We start from the raw sequence: 27,230 nt of genomic DNA on the forward strand, positions 1-27,230 counted from the left end.
TGTACCATTAGTAGATGTACCTGTGGTAGTTGTAGGCGTACCAGTGGTGGTTGTTCCTGTTGTTCCGAAGACTGTTTGTGGTCGACCATTAGTAGATGTACCTGTAGTTGTATTGCGTTGTTGTTCCAGTTCCTGTTGTGGTTGCGTTGTGGTTGTACCATTAGTAGATGTACCTGTGGTAGTTGTGGGCGTACCAGTGGTGGTTGTTCCAGTTCCGTTGTAGTCGACGAAGACTGTGTTGTGGTTGTGGCTGTACCATTAGTAGATGTACCTGTGGTGTTGTGGGCGTACCAGTGGTTGTTGTTGCAGTTCCTGTTGTAGTCGACGAAGATTGCGTTGTGGTTGTGGCTGGTACCAGTTCCCGTTGTAGTAGATTGTGGTTGTACCATTACCTGTGGTAGTTGTGGGCGTACCAGTGGTGGTTGTTCCAGTTCCAGTGGTGGTTGTTCCAGTTCCGTGTTGTGGTTGTGGCTGTACCATTAGTAGATGTACCTGTCGACCAGTGGTGGTTGTTCCAGTTCCTGTTGTAGATTGCGTTGTGGTTGTACCATTAGTAGATGTACCTGTGGTAGTTGTGGGCGTACCAGTGGTGGTTGTTCCAGTTCCCGTTGTAGTCGACGAAGATTGCGTTGTGGTTGTGGTTGTACCATTAGTAGATGTACCTGTGGTGGTTGTGGGCGTACCAGTGGTTGTTGTTGCAGTTCCTGTTGTAGTCGACGAAGATTGAGTTGTTGTTGCAGTTGTACCATTAGATGTGCCTATGGTAGTTGTAGGCGCACCAGTGGTGGTTGTTCCAGTTCCCGTTGTAGTCGATGAAGATTGTGTTGTGGTTGTACCATTAGTAGATGTACCTGTGGTACTTGTAGGCGTACCAGTGGTTGGTGTTGCAGTTCCTGTTGTAGTCGACAAAGACTGAGTTGTGGTTGCAGTTGTAACATTAGTAGATGTACCTGTGGTAGTTGTGGGCGTACCAGTGGTTGATGTTGCAGTTCCTGTTGTAGTCGAAGATTGGGTTGTGGTTGTAACATTAGTAGATGTACCGGTGGTTGTAAGTGTAGTAGATGTACCAGTGGTTGTAACATTAGTTGATGTACCAGTAGTTGTAAGTGTAGTTGATGTACCATTGGTTGTAAATGTTGTATTTATTGTTGAAGTTGTAGCTGTTGTTGACTGAGTGATGCCTGAAGAACTTGAGCCTATGAATGAAATCCACCTTTCAATATTTAAACTGTATCTTTATCTTTACATTTTTTCTTGGATACTTAATATTCTTCTAACTTCTGCCTAACATAATTTTGTATTATTTTCGAAGGAGTTCGTCATTACGATTCCTGACCAGAAGAAATCCAAGCAAGAAAGATTTGCATAAAATTTTACCAAACATTCAGAAATGTTGTTAGCGTAGATGTATTCTAAGCCATGCAGATTTTTTTAGAAACCTGTTCAGTTCAGTTTTATTCAGTGTATTTGAGCATCGAACTGCCAGTGGTAACAAATTTCAATTAAATTTTTTTTAACGCTATAAATGTGAAAACACTGACCTAGTCTTAGACTGAACCCATTTAAAAATTATTCTGATTCACTGCATGTACGTAATTTAAAAGGTATTCTGAATATAGCGTCTATCCCGAGGGGAAAAGTATTCGAAATATAAAAATGTTTTTTACAGTAGCAGAAACCAATCAAATCAACATACAATGAATCATAATTTCCAACTTGGATCATTAGAACCTCCTGATTGTTTAAAGCCTAGGAAATAACTAATGGATTTTACTTTTAGATAGCTTTATTAATGTCATAGTGCCTTTAAAGAATAATATTTCTGTAACCATAACTACAAAATCCCTTCCCGTTCCCTTTTGACCTCATTCCCCTCAGACTTTACTCTTTTCCTCCCCTCACCTAGATCCCCACCTCCCTGTTTCTCTTAGGAGCTCCTACGATTTCCTCGATTCAAAAAAATCGATTTGGAATACTGGTCATAAAGCTTTGATAACAGCTCGAACAGAGGTTAGTCTGACAGCAACAATTATTCCAGTAAAAAATCTTCCTACAGTTTTTATAGAGATTTTCGTAACAGTGCGTGACGTAACTGTAACATCTGTCTTTTTTTATCTTTGTTATTGCTATAGTATTTACTCTTATAGTTAGTCAATCAAAGAGAGGACAACTTGCGGCTGCAAGTGTTGTAAAAGCTACAGTAGCAGGAAGACTTACAGTAGGTACTTTATGACGTAACTCATTTAAATAACATCTGTAGGGTTCATGTTGATGCTGCTGCTTCTGTTATCGTTGTCATTACATTAAACTTCTGTGTTATCGTTTTCTTTAGTTTAAAATATATACAGAGACAAGTTCCAGGGTCTTTCATCAGCCATTCTAATAAATGACTAAAGAAGCATAAAAGTATTGAAAATAGTAGATCGTTAAAGTTACTTCATTAGTTGTTTTTAAATCACATAAGCAGAATCATTGTTTACCGTAAGAAAATAGTTTAAAACGCAATCATGAAGGTAAACGTCCAATTTTAGCTAAAGTAGTGCATGAGTGAAGAACTGATGAAGTCCTCTGTCATGAACCAAACACAAATACATATAACTGCAATTATCTTTTGGTTGAAAAAATCATTTACAGGCTACGAAAATAACCAAAGCTGGAGCTTTTTAAGCTCAATTAATATAAACAAAAATAAAGGAGAACGGGTTAGTTAAGACGGTTTACATCTCGGGTGTTTATGGATTAAGTGTAACTAAGGCGTTGAAATAGAAATGCTTTTAATGTAGAGTGCGTGCCTCTTAAAAGCGAGTGTTGGGGTGTTGATGAAGTATCAGTGCAGTAGTGTGAACCTGTGTCACAGTGTTTAAGTCTTGATCCAGCTGTTAAATGGGTTACTGGTGAAAAAACAATCGCGCTTAAAAAGTATCGCATCTAAGGATACACGTCCGCACTACGGTAAAGCATGTCGTAAACACGCGTTGGCAACTCATCTCACACACATTACCAACAGACTGGAAGCGAGTCAACGACTTATTGGTGGCTTGTTTTCAACCTGTTTACAACATGTACGCGATAAGTTGCCGATAAGTTGCTAACTTGTTTATGACATGTTTTACTCTCGAGTAGACTCTACCTGAGCGTTTTGCTCAATTAAGTGTAAATTCCATATAGTCCTTACCTTCTACGGACTCCAATGCGACCAATCTTCATAAAATTGTTCGACCAAATATCATACGAAAACTTAAAGAAACGTTACCGGTACTAAATTTAGTACTTACCAATGCCCTGTGTGCATCAGATCCTTCCCTCATGAAGTGGAGATGATGACGTAGACGACTTACGGGTTAATCACTCAAACAAGCACACTGTTTAATCATCATTGCAAGGCAGTCGGGTCCATTTTCCTTGTCAACGACTTTTGTTTTTATTCCTTTTCGTGGAGTAGCACTTTCGCCATGTTGTTTGTAAGGTGTCAGGTTCCAGTCAGTTCCTCGTCTTTCAATGTTTAATGGGTTTGGCGGAAAAGTCTTTATCGCAAAGAAGTGTCTGGGCCACTTCTTGACTACTCGTTAGGATGGATTTTAATCGCCTTCGGATCTTGTTTAAAATGCTATCTTTAACAGAATTTAGAAAGGATTGGATTTTAAAAGATTTAGTTTTCTTTGTTTAGACTCCATGCAGAACACGGCTGAAACAAACGTAAAGCTATTAGTCACCGTTTATATTTCAGTTTATGCAAATATCCCGAACAGGTTTAGGAGGTTAGGTTCGCCTGAAAAAGAAATTTAAATTTGAACGAATTAAAAAATGCATGAGCTTTAATTAAAGTACCCCTGGAACAAAAACAATAATAAGTTATAATTTATTTTTTTTTTTACAAGATTTTAGTTATTTACGATTTATAAAGAAATGTACACACGGAATCAAAGCAGGAGTCTTCATTTTCCCATTTACGAAAACCGATGCCCCAAACGTCCTGGAGAAACCTGAAACGAACCTCTCTTTTGCAATCACAAAGTCAACTAGCCAAGTGCTGCGGCTTTTTGACCTAAAGAGGAACAAGAAAGAAAGGTAATAAATGCCATAGATTCTTAGCAAACAGGAGAAGAGAAACTGTACAAGACGGGCAACGTATACTTACTGCTGCTGGACGATGAACCTGAAATGAATAAATTGAGTTTTATTAGTGTAATAATCCCACAGTAAGAGTGACAAGTCAAGTCAGAATATATGCAAGTATTGGATACAAGATGGCGAGTCAAATTAATCCTTTTTCATTAATATTATTTTGAATAGCATTTGTTGGTTAATATTTATTTTAATGGATGACAATCCACAATGACAATGTTTCAGGATTAGTACTTATACTTCATGAAATTAAAATGGGTTTTATCTTTACACTATACAGCATGCAAGCATTTAGAACACCCAATGGCTGACATTACACGCTTTATATGCAAAGGGAAGGTGTTCGAGAAATCCATTAAGTTTAGAACGAAAAACAGCAACGACAATTTTTGAGTAAGAGAACAATGGGAAGATTAGGAAAGGAGAGGTGAATGAGAATGAGGAGACATTTGAACAAGAGTCAAAAGAAAGCGAGAAGATGATTTGAGATGATTTTGAAAGTTAAGAAATGTAGTTTAGAAGCGAAAGATGGTGTTATGAAAGATATGAATTGATGATTGGTAATGGCGGTGATGATGATGATAGCGATGAAATGGGCATGGTGTGATGATAATGATGTTGGTTGAAGAAAAGCAACACGCAAAATAATGTGGCTTTAATCATTTATTTATTTATTTATTTATTTATTTATTTAGCGCCCTACTCGTTAAATATCCTTCCTTTATCTTATACCCTGTTAACGCAAGCTAGCTGTCTCCAGGACCAAATATTGAACTGGAAATTACTCCCTCCATTTTGTAAACTTTTATTCGCCAGGGGCAGCATCTTAAAATCGTCTATGAACCAATGAATAAAATGAATCTCTTTGTATCTGCAGTTATATATCGCAAATTACTGGATATATCGACAATGTAAAAAAAACTGTATTATATTTACCTCCCGATGGCAATCTTTTACAGTAAACAAAAAACAAAGATTTTTGAAATGAGCAAATGCCGTCAGCGCTGGTTAAGCGAACGGAATTCTAGGATAGGAATTGAGCTGATAAAAAAAAAAAACTTTTGAGAATTTAGACCCTATTCTCGTTGGATTTTATCTCTAATTAGTGATAACAACGACGAATGCAAGTGCTCGATTATAAGTTTTTTTTTTTTTTTTAGCTCAGTGGGTTTAATATTAGAGACCTCTTAAAAGTCAGCCTCGGTCCTAATTGATGGGCATTCATTAGGCACGGACGTCAGTCCATCAACCTGACTTACGTTGAGACAATTTATATCTTAACGGTAAATTTATTGACTGAAATTACGATTTCATTTTCGCATAAAAAAAAATAAATCAAAGAACTTGACGACCGGTCTGTTTAAACTTTAATCTCATCCCTCTACGATTTTTTATCTTCGATTGTTTAAAGTGTGCTTGTTAAAGTCTTGATTTAAATGCGGTGAGGTCAGCTACATCCACGTGCAGTCACAAGCAGAGGTGAATTAAGATTGCTTTGACATGTACTTGAGCTACTACTTGAGGAGGAGCTTGAGCTGCTGCTACTTGAGCTGGAACCTGGAAACGAAAACTCCAGATCAGATGTACGTTTTCACTTTCGTTGTGTCCCTTTGTGTGTTTGTGTGTCTGTGTATTTATGTGCAAGACTAAAGGGATGTTATTTCGAGGACTGTGCGTCTGACAAATATGAATTGCAAAAATATGATTTTGTCAGTGGTTAATGTTAATGTTAATGTTAATGTTTCTGTGCTCGTGACAAAAGGAAATACACAGAGGACTGTGCTGCCATAAAATGGAAAACTGCAGTATCTGCAAAATTTTCGAAACTGAGATTTGCCACCTATTGGGATCGTGAAACACTAATACACAAGTTACTGCAGTTTCAGAATGATTCTTCAATGCTTTCCACGAGTATTTAGGGGTCCCATTTGCAGTATCTGCAAAATCAGCAGTAAGGCAAGGGATTATCTATCATTTTTCTCAGTTTGGTATTTTTGCAGATCCTGCAGTCTTCCATTTTAGGGCAGTATGGGAACCAATCCACAAACAGGGTCAATATCAGCAATTCGCATTAGCAAGAGAAAGGCAGCGTATCTTAATTACCCAACAACATCGCAGATTAATATTTAATATCATTATTATTGTTGTTATTTCTGTTGCTATTCTCTTTTTAAGATTACCCTTTGACTTTCATTATCACCAGCAGATACAAAAACTGGTTGCATATCCTTAGTTTAAGAGATCTTAAATGCGTTCTTCCAGTCTCATGAATCGATTCTGAAACGTACTTGACCTCGAAAAGAAATATTTTGAATGAAACCGTTGAATTGAAAGATAGTTATTTATCCCTTCAATTTTGACAACTCCTCAAAGACAGATAGACTTTCAAGGTATCAGTTCGACTTTACATTTCAAACAATAAAAATGTGAGATTGTGGGTTACCCTCTCCGTCACAGGCAGTGAATGACAGACTTGCGTTTCAACTGAAGCGCTGTTTTTATTTAGGTTAAGGGTATTTTTTTTTTTTTTTTTTTGCAATGTGCTGATGCTGATTTAGAAGTGCTTGCTGGCCTTATGCTGAGTGCATCTTACAAACCAGGGAGGTCGTCAGCAGTTAGTAACTGTCCACAACTGCTGTTGGATTTTTCCCTAGTAACCATGCATGTATACTGAGCAAATTATACATATTCAGGTTTATTAGGTAAAGCAAATTTATAGCAAGTTAGCTGAAACCATTTAGAAATATATATGTATTAAGTACGAACACGAATGAAAAGTAGCTAAGCTAAATTCAAAATATACCTTAGGTCTTTAGTTAAAAATTTTGCTTTTTCTGTTATTTTTTTAAACAATCCAGAATATAATTTTTACACAAAATTGTCATTATACCTTAAATGAAAAGTTTGTAGCAAAAGAAACCTTACGCTAAGCTTAGTGTAAAATATAAATGTTTGGTCCGGGAAAAACCTCGAAATTTTATTAAATGCTAGATCAGAACTTGAAATGGGAAAAACACTGTAATTTGACATGACATCAACATTCGTTACAGAAAATTTGAGAAAAAAATTTGAGCGCAAGCTTTTGGTTTACTTGTAATAATTTAAAGACAAAAACATGAAAATGTAAGGCATCAATATCTGAAATTTTGATTAGATGAGTTGAAAGCATTTATATTACAAACAAATTATTAAGTTAACAAAAACTGACTTAAATGTGAAAAAAACAAGAAATGGTGAATCAGAGCCTAAAACCCAAACAACTGACATTAAAATGTGAAAATTAGTCAAAATAGTAAAAGTTTATGATGCTGGAAAAATTACAATTAGAAAAGAATAATGAACCTTTAAAATGAGCAAAATAATGATTTCACGTCAAAATAAAATCGAAACATTACTTGCTCGTAGTGTATTTTTTCTAAAAATAACATTTTTTTTTTCTAAAAAAATGTGAATGGAATTAGGAGACTTCCATTGCTCTCCATATCGTCCTTTATATGCTGTGAGCTTTAATTTTTCTGATATATGTGTGGCGTGTGCATGTAACTTCAGTTTGAACCAAAAATCTACGTCAAGTGGATGTATATGTGAACCTTAACTCTCATCTTTAAATTCATGACATGTATATAAACGTAACTTCTTAATTCTCAAATAACTTAAATCTGGTCCTTACACTTACGACATTTGTGACGCTGATCGTTAAATCTGTGAGTGTGTATTATGTGATATAACATTATCTTGAATGTTATCTAGTCAGTTTTCCTTTTTTTTTTATTTTTGAGCTGACGATAAATATCTGCAGCTATCTTAGAAGGTAATCGCGACTGGCCACTCATGCTGCTCTGAACACACGATAGGTTATAAAGATATTGACTTCCAAGATTTACCGCCGACCAGAATAAAATAGACTACAGTGCAATGTGCTTAAACTTCGCGCGTCTAAGAGTGGCTTCTCGCCTTGCCGAGATCGGAAAGTTCGAGTCTAGGCGACTATACTCACTGACTGAGATCAGTTACACCTACTTGAACTTGGGATTGACGAAGAACTGCACTGGCTTGAACTAGAACCGGCTTGAACTTGACCCAGAACTTGAGCTTGAACTAGAACTGCTCGAACTTGAGCTCGAGCATGAACTGGAACTACTTGAACTTGAACTGGAACTAGAACTCCTCGAACCTGAACTAGGACTGCTCGAACTTGAGCTCGAGCTTGAGCTGGAACTGCTAGAACTTGAGCTTGAACTGGAACTACTCGAACTTGAGCTCGAGCTGGAACTAGAGCTACTTGAACTTGAACTGGAGCTAGAACTACTAGAACTTGAAATACTTGAACTTAAGCTTGAACTAGAACTTGACTGTGAGCTTGAGCCTGAGGATGAAGTTTGTATTACATTTGATGGTTACTTTCATTACACAGTGAGGATTTATGCCAAATATTAGTTTAAGCAAGCAAACAGCTTTATTGCGTTTGCAAATGTGAGTTTTAAGAAAAGCCGTTTGCTTAAGACAATTTATCTTTACAGAAAGCTTTTCATCATTTAGAAGCTTATGAAATGGCTGAAAGCTTTATTCTTTTACAGATCTCTTTTCCCTCTTAAGCGCAGGGTGAACTGTTTGGTAATGAGCCCAAGCTGTAAGCTGCCAGGAACGAATTTTTATTATGAATTTTCAGCTTCTAGAGTGCAGAAGTATTCACATGAAGGTCATGAAAATGATAAAATGAGTGACATAGAGGTTAGAATGGAGAAAGCACACTGCAGAATTACATAATTTAAGTAGTATACTATTTAATACACTTACTTGATCTTGAACTGCTGCTTCCACTACCTGTAAGTAAAAAGAAAAAAAAAGTGAAATTAGGATTTCCTTCTACATGATTGTTCAGTTGGTTTCTACCAGTAGTCCAAACTCTGAAAATCTTGCTATCATTGTCAACCCTTCCACTGGATTGTGACCAAATCAGGTTTATTCTTCAAAGTGTAAATTTTATTTATAGAAATGAATGTGCTACCACAACTAGTAGTTATTGACTATAATAGAAACAAGTGTCCGATATTTTATGCATACTGAAAGAAAGGTATAGCATACAGGTTAATAAGTTATAACTGATCAATGCCAGTAAACAGAGCCCTTGAATAAAATCTGGTCACAAAGAAAAGATCTTAGGGGTTGCTGAAAGTACAAATCAGGCCACTTGGATTATTCAACATTACCATCACTCATAAATCTTGACTTACCTGTCCATGCTGAGGCTCCAGATTTACTTGCTAGCAAGCTCTTCCAATCTTATCAACAGACAGAAGAAACATTTCATAACTGCTGTAAATGTTGTCACTCTGCCTACAGTAACACTCAGAAAATGGCGAAGGCCATTGCATTATTTAGGCCTTACAGTAAAACTATAATAAACGAACAATTTTTTGAACAAAGTATTTGTACTGGTGTAAAAATTATCTAGTTTTATCTTACCTTGATGTGGCAAACTGCCTTACTGTAAAATTATTGTGTATACTTTATTTGATTATAGCACCTCTGAGAGCATTCATCACAAAGAAGCTCAAGTTAAATGAACAATATTGTAATTTTACCTTTGGTTTTAAATGAATAATCCAAATAGAGCGCTTGATGACCCCGAACCTCCGCCAAACAAGGTTCTCCGCCCAAACAAAAGTTGCATACTTATCTTTCCCAAAATTAATCGCAAGAGACTCTCTTTTAGATAACATTTTTATTTTAATCCACGCGTTGCTTTTTGCGTAGTCATGTTTATGAACGGACAAAACAAAAGTGACCCGGGTCAAAAATATAACCTTTTTTCAACTTCTGAGACGGAGATAACAATAATAATATATGGGTATTTTTTATAACATGCAGCGAATTTCACTTGGAATTAATTCCTCTAGTCTTCAACATTCTGAAAACGCTTCATGCTTCTTGTGTTCTTGAGCTTCTTGAATCTTGAATCTTGAATCTTCTTAAGCTTTGGGGAAAATATCAGAAATTTCTAAATTCCTTTGGCTTCGGAGAACAAAATCCTGTTCTTTTGAGGTTCTGTGAAAGTTACGAATTTACTCTGCTTCAGATAAACAATACAGCTTATAATCTTCTTTTATATCTCATATTAATAACCCCCATTCTTCTTCAACTTCGGGAGAGATCGCGACTTCATCTTCGTGGCGCCTCTAAAAATGAACTCTTGCAATTTACTGGCGAGGCACAAGTCTTACCAACTGCTGTTTTTCTTTCTTCTTCTTCTTTCTTTTCTTACCATATAAAAACAAACCTGTATTACTGCTGGCGTCCTCGCTTGTTGCGTCTGTACCGTCTCTGCCACTGCTGCTGCTTGTAATCATGATGTCCAGAGAGGAAGAGCTGCTAAAGCTTGTAGCTGGAGCAGTGACGCTTGTGCTTTCGCTGCTAATCTTATTGCTGCTCGATGCCAATAAAGAACTCATTTCACTTCCACTTGCAGCGAAGCTGGAACGGCTGTTTACGCTGGTTTCTGAGGTATCACTTGTGTGTGATGACTGATCTGTCGTAGCACTGCTGCTGGCTTCTGTGGTCAAGAACAAAGTACAATGAAACTATTTTGGAACCTAGAGATGCAAAATATTTCTTGATGACGATATTCTTTTCTGTTTCATGGACGAAGAGTCAGTTTTTGCTTGATGGGCACTGAGAGATAAGCTCCAGTTTCTCAGAAACTTATTTCAGATCAACCTCTGAAGATCACATAAAGGGAAATAATGGTAAAGGACCAACTTGAGTACAACATGGGAAATGGGGTGTTCACCTCATATTCTAAACAGCTTGGTATCCTGATAATGAGGAATTTTCAGGGAATAAATGGAAGCTGAATGTAAAGACACGTCCAAAGGGGCGCCATTATCCACAAAGACATCATAAAAAACACAGCCATGTTCAGTTTCCATGTTCAGACAGAAAATTAATGGAACCAACTTATGCAATGCCAAGATAAGACTGGAAATAAGTTGTCGTTTTACAAAAGTCACCAACTAGAGTTGCAAAATATAAAAATATTGCGTATTTTATGGATAGGATTATTTGTACTTAAAATAACTAACGTTAGGTTTTGAATTTAATTTGTACATTTAGTTTAAAATTTAGGTATGATGTCAAAGTGGTAAGCAAAATATATCCTTCTCCCTGTTATAACTAGTAATTGTTGATATTAATATATTAAGAATAAATAACAGATCATTAAGAAATACCATATTTTTGGTAGTGGCATAAAATTAGCAGACATTAATAGTGACACTGTTAATTGTGGATGGCAAGTAAGTTATAGTAATAATATTAATATTAAGTTGGACATTTAGGGAAATGTTACTGTTCAACAATGAAAAAAGTCCAACGAAATTGTACTGCAAGACCTAAAGATTTTATGGTCAATTGTTTCTTGTTCTAAATTTACCAAACTTCAGTCTTACCAGATGGACTATGCACCAGTGAGGATAAGAATGTTGATCCTACTGCTGAGCTATTTTCGATGTTCAGACTGACACTGGCGCTGTTGAGTGAGTTTCCACTTGAAGCGCTCAGCACACCGGAGCTGCTGAGTGAGTCATTGACTAAGCTAGATAATGTACTTGGACTGGCCTTGTTGCTGCTGGGCAAGCTAGTGATATAGGTACTTGGGACCACGGAGGTAGCACTGTTGCTGGTGAGTGAGCTTGCAACTGAATTACTGTTGAGTGAAGCAGTGATCGAGATACTCGGGCTGCTTGGACTGGTACTATCACTGCTGGCTGAAATGGTGACCATGCTGGTAGATGAGCCAGCAGCCAAGCTATTTGAGGTTCCCTGGCTTGCAGTAACATAACTGGCACTGTAGCTACTGGGTATGTTACTTAGGGTACTCAGGCTGTTACTATTCTTGCTAACTGACACAGCAGTAAAGGTGCCTGAGGTGCTTGGACTGATGCCACTTAGTGAACTAGACAGCAAACTATTCACTTTACTTAAAGTGGCACTGTGAATACTCAATAATGGAGAAACAGAGCTACTCAGCAAACCCATACTTCCACTTATATTGTTGGAACTTGATGTAATGAGACTGGCACTATGGCTGCTCAGACTTCCAATATTTGAGCTACTCATTTGGTTTGAATAGGCACTGATTGTGGTATGTGAGGGAGTATATAGGTTACTCTGGGTAGCAGCACTTGCACTATCAATACTTGGATGTGTAACAGAAGAAGCACTTAGAGCACTTAGACTGGCACTGCTACTACTGGATGTGGCACTGTCCAAGGCACTAAAGGCACTTGAGCTGTTATGTGAGCCAGCTAAAGAGCTACTGAGAGCAACAGGATTTACAGTGATGCTATTGACAGATAAAGCAACTAGACTACTCAAGAGACTAAGGCTAGTGCTAAGACTGCTGAAGGATCCAGTTACTAAATTGCTCAGTTTTGTGAAGCTGTCGCTGTTGCTCGTGGGTGACTTGGTTGTGGTGCTTCTCAGAGAACTGGAGATGGCATTGCTATTGCTGGATGAGGCCGCACCAAGGCTATTTGTGTCACCAAAGCTTGCAGCATTAATGCTGCTCAAGGCACTAACACTGCTGGGAGAGCCAAAAGCAGAGCTACTTAAAGCATAGTGACTACTGTGTGAAATAATGCCTAAGCTGATATCATTGCTTGAGCTGACAAGGGTGCTGCTAGGTCCAGTAGCAGGGCTACTGGGACTGATAAGATTTAAAAGGTTGCTGCTCGACGGGGTACCCTCATTTGTGCTGCTTGAGTATCCAGCTGAAATGCTGAGTTCACTAAAGTTGATACTACTGCCTTTGGATAACTTGGAAGAGGTGCTACTCAAAGCATTATGGTCAGCAATACTTCTGCTCTGAGAGCTAACCATTGAACTAATACTGTCAATGTTGCTGCATGGCGAGTAAGTGACCATGCTGCTCAGGGAAGTGGATGAGCCAAGAGCACAAGAACTTTGGAATGCAGTGTTGCTACTTAAAGCAACTGGTCTTATGCTGTTACTTGTACTAGCATAACTGCCAACAAGAAATCCAGAATCAGTGTTGCTTGATGAACTGGGAAACAAACTACTTACAACACTAAGGTTTTTGATACTGATACTTGGTGAGCTACTCATCTCATTATAACTGATACTGTTGCTATTAGTTAAACCTTGAACCATGCTACTCAAAGCACTAACACTGGAATCACTCTTGATATATGAGGCTGCAGTAGAACTAAAGACACATGAGCTGACCCTATTGCTATTAGGTGGACTTGTGACAGCACAACTTGCAGAGCTTAGGCTTGGAATGTTGTTATTGGGGGATGTAGTAACTGAGCTACTTAGTGCACTAAAGGCAGCACTGTTAACATTGAGAATGTTAGTGTCTGAGGTACTCAGTTCACTAAAACTATCACTGCTGCTGCTGGATGCCTTTGTTGGAGAACTACTCAAAGTATTAAATATTGCACTGTTTCTACTGCTCTGGATAGATACCACACTACTCAGGGAACTGGTGATTGCACTACTGATACTGGATAAACTAAAGGCTGAGGCAATGAGGGGACCTGAATTAGCACTGATGCTGTTGGATGAGACTGTAGCTGAGCTACTCAAGTCACTTGGACTTGCACTGTTACCATTTGTAAAGGATTTTGATGAGATAACAGCTGAGCTAATATACATGTTTGTGCTGGGAAGGCCACTGCTATGGGATCCAGCAGAAGTGCTACTGTAAACTCTGTTGCTACTAGATGAAGTTAGAGCCAAACTACTCATGATACCTTGACTAGCTCTACTGGTGACGAGTGAGTAAGTGGATGAACTACTCAACTCATTAAAATTAACACTATTACTATTTGTTAAACCTTGGCCCACACTACCAAATGCACTAGGGCTATCACTGTTGCTGCTAAGTGAGGTTACTGCAGAACTGCTCACTGAACAATGGCTGGCACTGTTGCTAGTAAATGAGCTTTTACTAGAGCTACTTACAGCACTTGGGTTAACTTTGTTGCTGATGGAAGATGAGAAGTGAAGACTGCTACTGAGTAAATCTTGGTCCATGCTACTAAAAGTACTTGGGTTGGCATTGCTTCTGCTAAATGAAGTGGCTGAAGAGCTACTCATTGCACACTCAACATTATTGTTGCTGCTACTAGATGATAAATTGATCATGCTACTGAGTGTACTAAAGGTGGCACTATTAACATTGGGTATTATAGCTTCAGAGCTACTTAGTTTGCTAGAGCTAATACTGAAATCACTTGATGACTCAGTGGCTTCGCTACTTAGAAAACTAAGGCTGGCACTGTTGCTACTGGTATGTGCTGCTCCCAAGCTACTCAAGGAACTAGAAATTGTGCTACTGGTACTGGATGAACTGAAAGCTGAGGCAACATGAAGACTGGAGTTTGCACTGGTGCCACTGGATGAGAATAGGTCCAGGGTACTTACGTCGCTTTGTCCAATACTATTAGAGCTTGCATGGGCTTTTGATGAAGCAGTACCTACACTCAGACTTGCGCTGTTACTATTGTGAGAGCTGATCAAAGAGTTGCTCGGGGTGCTTTGGCTGATGCTTATTTTGACAGGGTAACTGATAGACAAACTATTAGAGTTGCTACCCACACTGCTGCTGATAAACTGGTCAGAGTGCAAACTGTTTAAGGAACAGTGGCTAACCCTGTTGCTGGATGAGTAAATGGCAATGCTGCTCAATTTACTGAGACTATTACTGTTACTGCTGAGTAAACCTTGGTTCATACTACTCAAAAAGCTGGGGTAGTCATGGCTTCTGCTAAGTGAAGTGGCTGAAGAACTAATCATCGCACACAGGCTATTTCTGCTGCTACTAGGTGAGCTACTAGTCAGACTGCTTCCTGCACTTAGACTCCAAATGTTAATGTTGGAAGATGTGGTAACTGGACTGCTCAGGGCACTAAAGGTAGCACTATTAACATTAATGATTCCAGCTCCTGAGCTACTTAGTGTGCTTAAAGCACCACTGAAGCTGCTTGAGGACTTTGGGGCTGTGCTGCTCAGAATATTATGGCTGGCACTGCTGCTACTGGTTTCTGCAGATTCCAAATTATTCAGTGAACTAGAGATTGCAATACTGATACTTAATGAACTGAAATCTGAGGTAATCGGGGGATTGGAGTTTACACTGTTGCTGCTGGATGATGTTATGGCTGAGATACTCAAGTCACTTGATCTAATACTATTACTGTTTGCAGGGCCTTTTGATGAAACAATATCTGCACTTAGTCTTGCACTGTTGCTATTGTGAGAGCTGGTCAAAGAGTCACTCTGGGTACTTAGGCCAGAGTAACTGACAGCCAAACTATTAGAGTTGCTACTTTCACTGTTGATGATCACTGAGTCAGAGTGGAAACTGCTTAAAGAACAATGGCTAGCCTCATTGCTGGATGAATAAATGGCTATGCTGCTCAGTTTACTGAGAATATTACTGTTACTGCTGAGTAAACCTTGGCTCATACTACTGAAAGAGCTGGGGTTATCATGGCTTCTGCTAAGTGAAGTGGCTGAAGAACTAATCATTACACACAGGCTATCTGTGCTGCTACCAGGAGAGCTACTGGTCGAACTGCTTCCAGCACTTAGGCTCCAACTATCACTCTTGGAAGAGGTGGTAACTTGACTGCTTAGGGCACTAAATGTGGCACTATTAACATTAAGGATACCAGCTCCTGAGCTACTTAGTGTGCTTAAAGTACCACTGAAGCTGCTTGAGGACTTTGGGGCTGTGCTGCTCAGAATATTAAGGCTGGCACTGTTGATACTGGTTTCTGCAGATTCCAAATTATTCAGTGAACTGGAGATTGCACTACTGATACTAAATGAGCTGAAATCTGAGGTAATCGGGGGATTGGAGTTTACAGTGTTGCTGCTGGATGATGTTATGGCTGAGGTACTCAAGTCACTTGGTCTAATACTATTACTGTTTGCAGGTGCTTTTGATGAAACAATATCTGCACTTAGTCTTGCACTGTTGCTATTGTGAGAGCTGGTTAAAGAGTCACTCTGGGTACTTAGGCCAGAGTAACTGACAGCCAAACTATTAGAGTTGCTACTTTCACTGTTGATGATCACTGAGTCAGAGGGCAAACTGCTTAAAGAGCTGGATGAGTAAATGGTAATGCTGCTCAATTTACTGAGAATATTACTGTTACTGCTGAGTAAACCCTGGCTCATACTACTGAAAGAGCTGGGGTTATCATGGCTTCTGCTAAATGAAGTGGCTGAAGAACTAACCATCGCATGCAGGCTATCTCTGCTGCTACTAGGTGAGCTCCTGGTCAGACTGCTTCCAGCACTTAGGCTCCAACTGTCACTGTTGGAAGATATGGTAACTGGACTGCTCAGGGCACTAAAGGTAGCACTATTAACATTCATGATTTCAGCTCCTGAGCTACTTTTTGTGCTGAATGCACCACTGAAGCTACTTGAGGACTTTGGAGCTATGCTGCTCAGAATATCAAGGCTGGCACTGCTGGTACTTGTTTCTGCAGATCCCAAATTATTCAGTGAACTGAAGATTGCACTACTGATACTTAATGAACTGAAATCTGAGGTAACCAGGGGACTGGAGTTTACACTGTTGCTGCTAGATGATGTTATGGCTGATATACTCAAATCACTTGGTCTAATATTACTACTGTTTTCAGGTGCTTTTGATGAAACAATATCTGCACTTAGACTTGCACTGTTACTATTGTGAGAGCTGGTCAAAGAGTCGCTCTGTGTACTTTGGTTGATGCTATATTTGCCAGAGCAACTGACAGGCAAACTATTAGAGTTGCTGCTCACACTGTTGATGCTCACTGAGTCAGAATGGAAACTGCTTAAAGAGCAGTGGCTAAGCTTGTTGCTGGATGAATAAATGGCTATGCTGCTCAATTTACTAAGACTATTACTGTTACTGCTGAGTAAACCTTGGTTCATGCTACTCAAAGCATTGAGGTTGTCATGGCTTCTGCTAAGTGAAGTGGCTGAAGAACTAATCATCGCACACAGGTTATCTCTGCTGCTTCCAGCACTTAGGCTCCAACTATCACTGTTGGAAGAGGTGGTAACTGGACTGCTCAGGACACTAAAGGTAGCACTATTAACATTAAGGATTCCAGCTCCTGAGCTACTTAGAGTACTTAAAGTACCACTTAAGCTGCTTGAGGACTTTGGGGCTGTGCTGCTCAGAATATCAAGGCTGGCACTGCTGCTACTGGTTTCTGCAGATTCCAAATTATTCAGTGAACTGGAGGTTGCACTACTGATACTTAATGAACTGAAATCTGAGGTAATCAGGGGATTGGAGTTGTCATTGTTGCTGCTGGGTGATGTTATGGCTGAGATACTCAAGTCACTTGATCTAATACTATTACTGTTTGCAGGGGCTTTTGATGAAACAATATCTGCACTTAGACTTGCACTGTTACTATTGTGAGAGCTGGTCGAAGACTCTCTTTGGGTACTTAGGCTTATGCTAAATTTGCCAGAGTAACTGACAACCAAGCTTTTAGAGTTGCTACTTGCACTGTTGCTGATTGATGAGTCAGAGTGTAAACTGTTTAAGGAGCAGTGGCTAACCCTGTTGCTGGATGAGTAAATGGTAATGCTGCTCAATTTACTGAGACTATTACTGTTACTGCTGAGTAAACCCTGGTTCATACTACTGAAAGAGCTTCTACTAAGTGAAGTGGCTGAAGAACTAATCATCGAACACAAGCTGTCTCTGCTGCTACCAGGTGAGCTACTGGTCAAACTGCTTCCAGCACTTAGGCTCCAACTGTCACTGTTGGAGGGGGTGGTAACTGGACTGCTCAGGGCACTAAAGGTAGCGCTATTAACGTTAAGGATTCCAGCTCCTGAGCTACTTAGAGTACTTAAAGTACCACTGAAGCTACTTGAGGACTTGGGAGCTGTGCTGCTCAGAATATCAAGGCTGGCACTGCTGCTACTGGTTTCTGCAGATTCCAAATTATTCAGTGAACTGAAGATTGAACTACTGATACTTAATGAACTGAAATCTGAGGTAATCAGGGGACTGGAGTTAACACTGTTGCTGCTGGATGATGTTATGGCTGAGATACTCAAGTCACTTGGTCTGATACTATTACTGTTTGCAGGGCTTTTGATGAAACAATATCTGCACTTAGTCTTGCACTGTTGCTATTGTGAGAGCTGGTCAAAGAGTCACTCTGGGTACTCTGGCTGATGCTAAATTTGCCAGAGTAGCTGGTAGACAAACTTTTAGAGTTGCTACTCACACTGTTAATGATCACTGAGTCAGAGTGGAAACTGCTTAAAGAGCAGTGGCTAATCCTGTTGCTGGATGAATAAATGGCTATGCTGCTCAATTTACTGAGACTATTACTGTTACTGCTGAGTAAACCCTGGTTCATACTACTGAAAGAGCTGGGGTTATCATGGCTTCTGCTAAGTGAAGTGGCTGAAGAACTAATCATTGCACACAGGCTATCTCTGCTGCTACCAGGTGAGCTACTGGCAAGACTGCTTACAGCACTTAGGCTCCAACTATCACTGTTGGAAGAGGTGGTAACTGGACTGCTCAGGACACTAAAGGTAGCACTATTAACATTAAGGATTCCAGCTCCTGAGCTACTTAGAGTACTTAAAGTACCACTTAAGCTGCTTGAGGACTTTGGGGCTGTGCTGCTCAGAATATCAAGGCTGGCACTGCTGCTACTGGTTCCTGCAGATTCCAAATTATTCAGTGAACTGGAGGTTGCACTACTGATACTTAATGAACTGAAATCTGAGGTAATCAGGGGACTGGAGTTGTCATTGTTGCTGCTGGGTGATGTTATGGCTGAGATACTCAAGTCACTTGGTCTAATACTATTACTGTTTGCAGGTGCTTTTGATGAAACAATACCTGCACTTAGACTTGCACTGTTACTATTGTGAGAGCTGGTCGAAGACTCTCTTTGGGTACTTAGGCTTATGCTAAATTTGCCAGAGTAACTGACAACCAAGCTTTTAGAGTTGCTACTTGCACTGTTGCTGATTGATGAGTCAGAGTGTAAACTGTTTAAGGAGCAGTGGCTAACCCTGTTGCTGGATGAGTAAATGGTAATGCTGCTCAATTTACTGAGACTATTACTGTTACTGCTGAGTAAACCCTGGTTCATACTACTGAAAGAGCTGGGGTTATCATGGCTTCTGCTAAGTGAAGTGGCTGAAGAACTAATCATCGCACACAGGCTATCTCTGGTGCTACCAGGAGAGCTACTGGTCAGACTGCTTACAGCACTTAGGCTCCAACTTTCACCGTTGGAAGAGGTGGTAACTGGACTGCTCAGTGCACTAAAGGTGGCACTATTAACATTAAGGATTTCAGCTCCTGAGCTACTTTTTGTGCTGAAAGTACCACTGAAGCTACTTGAGGACTTGGGAGCTGTGCTGCTCAGAATATCAAGGCTGGCACTGCTGCTACTGGTTTCTGCAGATTCCAAATTATTCAGTGAACTGAAGATTGCACTACTGATACTTAATGAACTGAAATCTGAGGTAATCAGGGGACTAGAGTTAACACTGTTGCTGCTGGATGATGTTATGGCTGAGATACTCAAGTCACTTGGTCTAATACTATTACTGTTTGCAGGGGCTTTTGATGAAACAATATCTGCACTTAGTCTTGCACTGTTGCTATTGTGAGAGCTGGTCAAAGAGTCACTCTGGGTACTCTGGCTGATGCTAAATTTGCCAGAGTAGCTGATAGACAAACTTTTAGAGTTACTACTCACGCTGTTAATGATCACTGAGTCAGAGTGGAAACTGCTTAAAGAGCAGTGGCTAATCCTGTTGCTGGATGAATAAATGGCTATGCTGCTCAATTTACTGAGACTATTACTGTTACTGCTGAGTAAACCCTGGTTCATGCTACTGAAAGAGCTGGGGTTATCATGGTTTCTGCTAAGTGAAGTGGCTGAAGAACTAATCATCGCACACAGGCTATCTCTGGTGCTACCAGGAGAGCTACTGGTCAGACTGCTTACAGCACTTAGGCTCCAACTTTCACCGTTGGAAGAGGTGGTAACTGGACTGCTCAGTGCACTAAAGGTGGCACTATTAACATTAAGGATTTCAGCTCCTGAGCTACTTTTTGTGCTGAAAGTACCACTGAAGCTACTTGAGGACATGGGGGCTGTGCTGCTCAGAATAATTTGGCTAGCACTGTTGCTACTGGTTTCTGCAGATCCTAAATTATTCAGTGAACTGGAGATTGCACTACTGATACTGAATGAACTGTAATCTGATGTAACTGGGAAACCAGAGTTTACACTTTTGCTCCTGGCTGAGGTACTCAAGTCACTTGGTCTAATGCTGTTACTGTTTGCAGGTGCTTTTGATGAAATAATATCTGCACTTAGACTGACACTGTGAGAGTTGGTCATAGAGTTACTGTGGATGCTCTGGCTAATACTAAATTTACCAGAGTAACTGGTAACTAAACTGTTGAAATTGCTACTGGCACTAATGCTGACCACTGAGTCAGAGACCAAGCTGCTTAGGACACACTGGCTGACACTGTTTCTGCTTAGTGAATTTATGGCTGAGCTGCTTGCACTAGGGGTAGTATTTTTATCACTGGATTCAGAGGTACTCTGAGTACTGGATCTAGCAGCATTATTACTTTGTAAACTGTCAGGTGATGTACTCAGAGTACTAATAATGGCACTGGTACTACTGAATGACATGGCTGTTGTGCTTCTCGAGACACTGGAGCTAATGCTGTTACTGCTATAGAGGCTACTGGAGAAGCTGCTCAGGGTGTTTGTGAAAGTGTTTTTACTGCTGAGAGAGCTTAAATCAAAGTCACTTCTGCTGGTTGAACTTGTCATTGAACTTGCAAAAACACTTAATGTAAAAGCATTTCCTTTGCTTGAACTTGATAAAGATTCTTGCGTTGTGCTTGATGAAAATCCGCTGCTTCTTTGCCCTGTGACTAAAGAAAGGGAATGTTATATAAGTGGTATTACTTTTATCAATATATATCTCAATACCTTAATATTATTCTATCTTCTTGCATTCTTGATTTATGTAGTTCTTCTTTCTTCTTTGATAATTCCTATCTTGGAAAGGACTAAAAGTTTATTTCTTCTACAAATTCTGTATTTTCGCACTGATAGTTTTTTTAGAAATATTTGAAATTATCTTCCTCAGATGGATATATAACTTGAAAATAAGATGGGTTTCACATTCTTCTTTCTTCCCATTTTCTTTTTCTTCATAGTCTTTTGAAACAATGAAAAAAAAAGCCTCTTTCATTTCATGTACTAACATTCATAATTTCAGTAGAATGAATAATTTGTAATCTTGGAATGTTCTTGTGTTTAAGTAAATAATAAAAGGAATTGCTATGCATTACTTGTTACAAGTCACATATAATCAACAGGACTATCATATTATCTAGCTTACGAGTATATGAAAATTAAAAGCATCGTGTAAAGTGATCTCTCATGCTTTCCTTATCCATAGTTTGTCAGTAACATTGAAGAACCAAGTGCTTGCGTGATTTTGAAAGCAAATCTTTATTTAGAGCCATTTGCATAATAATATTTCGTCAGCAAGGAATTTTCTCCTCTCACGAGTGAGGCTGATTAGAAAGTGAAAGGAATTTAAGCCTTGTTTTGTACGAATGCTTGTTCATGAATATTACTAATAATGATGTTTTTAGTGATTTCTTTAAATATTCATTTACCTCGTCTTTTTAATTAAATTGACATGACCGGGAGTACAACTCGGCCTTCCAAAAAGCGTATGCTTTAAAGACTGAGTTGTAACTTTGAAGCATGTTCAGACGAAAGGGAGCATCTCTGTTCAATATACAAGGCCTCTTTGGCGATTGCTTTGGCTCGTTTCGCATAACTTTAAATAACTTTATCTAATACTGGGAGGTTCTAAATTTACTAGCTTTTCGCACACGACATTTACGTTCATGGTGAACCTTTCTCTCTGCTTCTGGATGATATCAGCTGATTTTTCTTCCCTTTCTTCTTCTTCTTGTTTCATTCCAGAAGTTTTACCCGAGGTAAAATGGAGTCCAACAAATAAGTCTAAAATGAAGATTCTATGAATAAAAAAAAAGTCGAGGCTTCGATGATACTCAGAATTTGTTATTTCACAGATTTTCCCCCATTGAAACTTTACGACAAAACATTCCTCATCGCAAAATGTTAAAGGATGAATTTTTCGAACTCTTGATCTTGCTACCTTGATCTGACCGAGATGACCTTGAGACGCTGTCCTCGCGGAGTGAGCTGGAGGCTCCTGAGACCTCATGACCTGCAGGATGCGGGGCTGAGAGAGAGGACCTGCTACCTATAAAATCATAAAGAAAAAGGAAGCTGTCCTTGTGTGCTGTCTAATGGAAATCGCCCTGCTCGAGGCATTACATGAAAGGTGAAACATCTAAAAATTGGACGCACTGGTTTATGCATTCTTGAAATTCACTAGAATGTTATGGTGAATTATTCGGAGGCTGAAGGCTTGATAATGTGAATTGTATCTTCGTAAGCGTTATCGATAGATTGGAGTACATCAAATGAAAAATCATATTCTTGAAACTCACTGGTGAATGAGCTGCTGATCTGGTGGCTGGAGGCCGCGTTACCTGACGTGCTGCTGAAAGATGTGGCTGGTACAGGTGACCGGCTAATGACCTCTTCGGTACCTGGGAAATCAAAGACGTTGAGCTGATAAGGTAGGGCTTGTGAAATCACCTTTCCAGAAAAAAAAAATTAAGATACGGCTCTTGAGTTTATCTTTCGCGCAGAACTTCTCGTTTTCTTGTAAGAAGATCTTGACAGAATAGTTTGAAAAACACGTAGAATGAGCTTGAATATTGTTAAATGACGCGGCTTGATGTTAAACATAAGCAGAAAGCAGACTTTGGGCCCCAATTCATCTTCGTGCAACTTTGCAAGATCTGTTGTTTTCTGTTTTTTGATGTTTTTAACCATAGCAATTATTTTACGTGGAACCGCACCAACGGAAATTCATTTACTGCAATTCAACTTTTATCGAAGACAGATGGTTAAAGACATGGCTACACTAACAATCTTATATATATATATATATATATATATATATATATATATATATATATATATATATATATATATATATATATATATATATATATATGCATATACATATATATATATACATATACATATATATACATATATATATGTATATATATATATATATATATATATATATATATATATATGAGACTACCACAGGCCAGCCATTCTCATATATATATATATATATATATATATATATATATATATATATATATATATATATATATATATATATATATATATGTATGTATGTATGTATATACATATATATATATATGTATGTATGTATATACATATATATATATATATATATATATATATATATATATGACTATTTATCACATCACCAGTGATAATAACCCTCTCTTGTGGCCGAATGGTTAGTGTGTCACTGTAGTCCTGATTCCTCGTCCGTCGCTGGTTCGACCTCACGGGACGGTGGACTTATTTTCAACTAAAAATTCCCCTTCGGTAACATATATATGAAAATATATTACTTCCGAGGCAGAGTGAATTGGATATTAAAGGACGTTTGTAGCTTTCTGATTATATATATATATATATATATATATATATATATATATATATATATATATATATATATATATATATATATATATATATATATATATATATATATATATATATATATGAGACTACCACAGACCAGCCATTCTCGTATATTGATGAATTCTTAAAATAACTCAGAGGGGACACTGAATCTACTGAAATAAGCAAAATCTTGAACCGTTTCCCTCACAAAGAAAAGAAAAGTCGCCAATGAAAGCAATCAATAAAAATAGTCAAGACTTTGCAAACTGGTTATAGATAGCGCAGCGCCCAAAGTTCAACCTTAGCATCTGGCAAGAATGCCAGATTATTTATTTCCCATTTAAGAAACATTCTTGTCCTTCTGTTGACTCTAAAAACACTTTCACGTTCAATGCTGATAAACTTAGCTTCTTCTTTTAAAGATCTTGTAAGTCTTCTACGCTTGATGTCGCTCGGGATTTCTCGTGGCTTCGTTCAACTTCAGATAAGCTTAGGACTTGCGTGAAGCTTTCTAAACTTAAAAATTCTCTTTCCTGCTAGGTCTTGAGATTCGTTGATTGAATTAAACTTCTCATATTATATTTTTCACATTAATCACTTCACATTCTTCGGAAGACTTGCTAACACTCCCGGAGATATTTCGGGAGTGTAAGGAACCGGGATTCGAGAGAATCCATATACCATTTTTGGGATGTTAATAAACTAATACCCTGTAAAGTATTATCACTTAAGATATTGGTACTGCATTATATCCGCTGAATTTCCCAACACATGAAATTTCGACTTGAACTGCAGACAGCAACAACGTCAGGAAATAACATTCCGTTGACAATTACCTAGCCATTATAAAATCTCTTATAGTAACGGGGCTATAGGCTACCTGCTTGTAGAGTGATCTTTAAGTGCTGGCAAGAATAAGTATACTGCCAGTCTTAACGGCAATAATTTACGTATTAATCTGTTTACTAACCTTGCAAACTTATCTTTACGCTTGCTTGAAGCATGAAGCTTCTAAAATCTGCTGCCATCTGTTTTTCTCTTCTGAAGATAGAGCTCGAACCTTTTTTATGCAAACAACTGCCTCCAGAGGGCACATGTATATGCGTTGCACTTTCATCCTTACAAGCCGACTGAAATCGTATTTCGACTTGTAGATAAAGCTACTTTAAATGTAAGCTTATTTGAAAAGTAGGTTCCCTCACTTTTAAAACCAAGACCACTAACCTGCTGAAGTTTCAAGCAGGTGTTTCTTACTCGATGAGGCAGGTGCCTGCTTGCTGAATAGAAGACGCCAAAAGCACCTGAGAGATTTCGACTAATTCTTATTACTTTTGCTCACCAGATGTCTCTGCATTCCAGGCGCCGGCCCCGCCCACAATCCCCCGTCCCTCTGATTACTTTTTGATCACAACCGAACTTTTTGAGGTACTTACTGCTTGAGCTGCTCGATGAGCTACCTGCAAAACCAAGAGGTAGGAATTAGTCTTTAGGCACAGCATATGAATATAGCATATCCCGTCAATAAACATTCACAACTAAGTTCAAAGAAGGAATAATATTTTTCCTTCACGGCTATAATAGTTTTACACATTTTCTAAAAAAATAATAATAATAATAATAATAATTAAAGGCCTTATCCCTTTCTTTATTTATCGCAGCAATATTTTGCAACTATCATCTCAGAATACTCATTTTTGTTTTGTGAAGTGTTTTGCAAAATTTGATGAAAATATGACACTGCCTTTCGGAAGGTTTTTCTTAATTCTTATTTCTGTTAATTTTCTCTATTTGTTTAACTCTGGGGTGGTTGGGGGCAACAAGATTTGGCAGTCATATCAGTAATTTTCATCTTATTCTATGAAGGGGAAAACAAGACGAAACATTACTACACTCAACATACTCAAGGTACTTACTTGTACATGATATGCTCATGTATATCTTGCAGCCTCATGTATTATCTATAGCTCCTATGTATGCACGCAGATATGTGTACATTCGTGTATATATCTGTTTTTAAAGATTAGGAAAATCCTTATCCCTATCATACTAAAAGCTTCATTATTCTCTGTCAATCAAATCTAACAAGATTTATTCTGTATTTCAGCCTGTTTATAATAATTAACCATATATCCTCGGAAATCACCATCACCAGCATCCATTTCTCTTTTATTTATCTGGCTTAACTAGCAGGATAGCCAGATTTGCAGATGGCACCAAACTAGGTGTAAATGCAGCACACCCAGATACAGTGGAAAGTTTAAGAAATGATCTAAGGAAAATGGGAGAGTGGTCAAAAAGATGGCAAATGCCTTTTAACTTGGATAAGGGTAAAGTGTTACAAATAGGAACAAGCAACCCTCATGCCAACTATATGCTGCTTGGGAATGACATGAATAGTGTAGAACAAGAAGAGGACCTTAGAATCATTATTACCAAGGACTTAATATCCACAAAACAGTGCATAACAGCTGAAAAGAAGGCACAGAAACTAGTGGGATACGTAAAGAGGCAGTTCAAATACAGAAACAAGGAAACGGTGCTGCAGCTCTACACATCCATAGTTAGACCTCATCTTGAATATGCAGTACAGTTTTGGTCACCAACACTAAGAAAGAGCATAAATAGATTAGAAGGGGTACCAGCAAGAGCCACAAAGTTAATTCCATCCATCAGGCAAATAGGTTACCAAAGACGACTAGAGAGCCTGAACATGTATGGCTTAGAAACACGACGGTTGCGAGGACAACTCACAGAAACATTCAAAATACTGAAAGGCTTAACAAAAGTAGACAGTAACCTCTTCACATTAAACGAAAACCAGACAAGAAATAATGGATGGAAACTAGAACTGAAGAAAAACAACGCATCTCATTGTGGGAACTTTTTCGCATACAAGATATGTGACACATGGAATAAACTGCCACCAGAAGTCGTCACCAGCAACAGTGTGGAAGCGTTTAAAAGAAAAGTGGGCAAAATCATTAGAACACTGTAAATGAACAGTAAAGCCTGCTCCTAGAGATAAATGAGCGAATGATGTCCCCTCGGATGGACTAAAAAGCCTTTGAGGCATACTAATCCTTGTAACTCTCTCTCTCTCTCTCTCTCTCTCTCTCTCTCTCTCTCTCTCTCTCTCTCTCTCTCTCTCTCTCTGCCTCTCTGCCTAATCATGTGTGTATGTGTGTTTCTGTCTTTGTTCATTTGCTTGAATCTGTGAGTGAAGTAGACGGAGTGAGAGAGAGAGAGAGAGAGAGAGACAGATGTATGTACTTTTATCTATCTGCACAGTACGTTCTTGCTCATAAAATGAAGTTTTGTAAACACATTATATATATATATATATATATATATATATATATATATATATATATATATACACATATGTCTTTACATGTAGATATATCTATTTATATATGTATATAT

The 27,230-nt window shown here is 38.5% G+C and overlaps 2 protein-coding genes across 2 annotated transcripts in view; both read right to left on the minus strand.

Annotated features, from left to right (window-relative positions):
• Positions 1–27,230, minus strand: part of LOC136854894 (pneumococcal serine-rich repeat protein-like) — a 250,880-nt gene that overhangs the window by 201,472 nt on the left and 22,178 nt on the right. Inside the window, exons 3-5 of the mRNA XM_067131427.1 lie at positions 25,241–25,264; positions 8,923–8,949; positions 4,139–4,156 (exon numbers count right to left, since the gene is read on the minus strand). Of these exons, the coding sequence (XP_066987528.1) occupies positions 4,139–4,156; positions 8,923–8,949; positions 25,241–25,264 (69 nt within the window). The remainder of the gene's footprint in view (positions 1–4,138; positions 4,157–8,922; positions 8,950–25,240; positions 25,265–27,230) is intronic.
• On the minus strand, positions 18,101–20,456 carry LOC136854902 (serine-rich adhesin for platelets-like). Its single transcript, XM_067131437.1, has one exon. It carries the CDS (start codon positions 20,301–20,303, stop codon positions 18,231–18,233), a length of 2,073 nt encoding a protein of 690 aa, XP_066987538.1. The 5' UTR covers positions 20,304–20,456; the 3' UTR covers positions 18,101–18,230.

Source organism: Macrobrachium rosenbergii, chromosome 3 (assembly GCF_040412425.1).
Source record: "Macrobrachium rosenbergii isolate ZJJX-2024 chromosome 3, ASM4041242v1, whole genome shotgun sequence".
NCBI lineage: Eukaryota > Metazoa > Arthropoda > Malacostraca > Decapoda > Palaemonidae > Macrobrachium > Macrobrachium rosenbergii.

Excerpts from the sequence above, each read along its gene's own strand:
- LOC136854902 (XM_067131437.1), bottom strand. The coding sequence starts at position 20,303 with ATGTCCTCAAGTAGCTTCAGTGGTACTTTCAGCACAAAAAGTAGCTCA.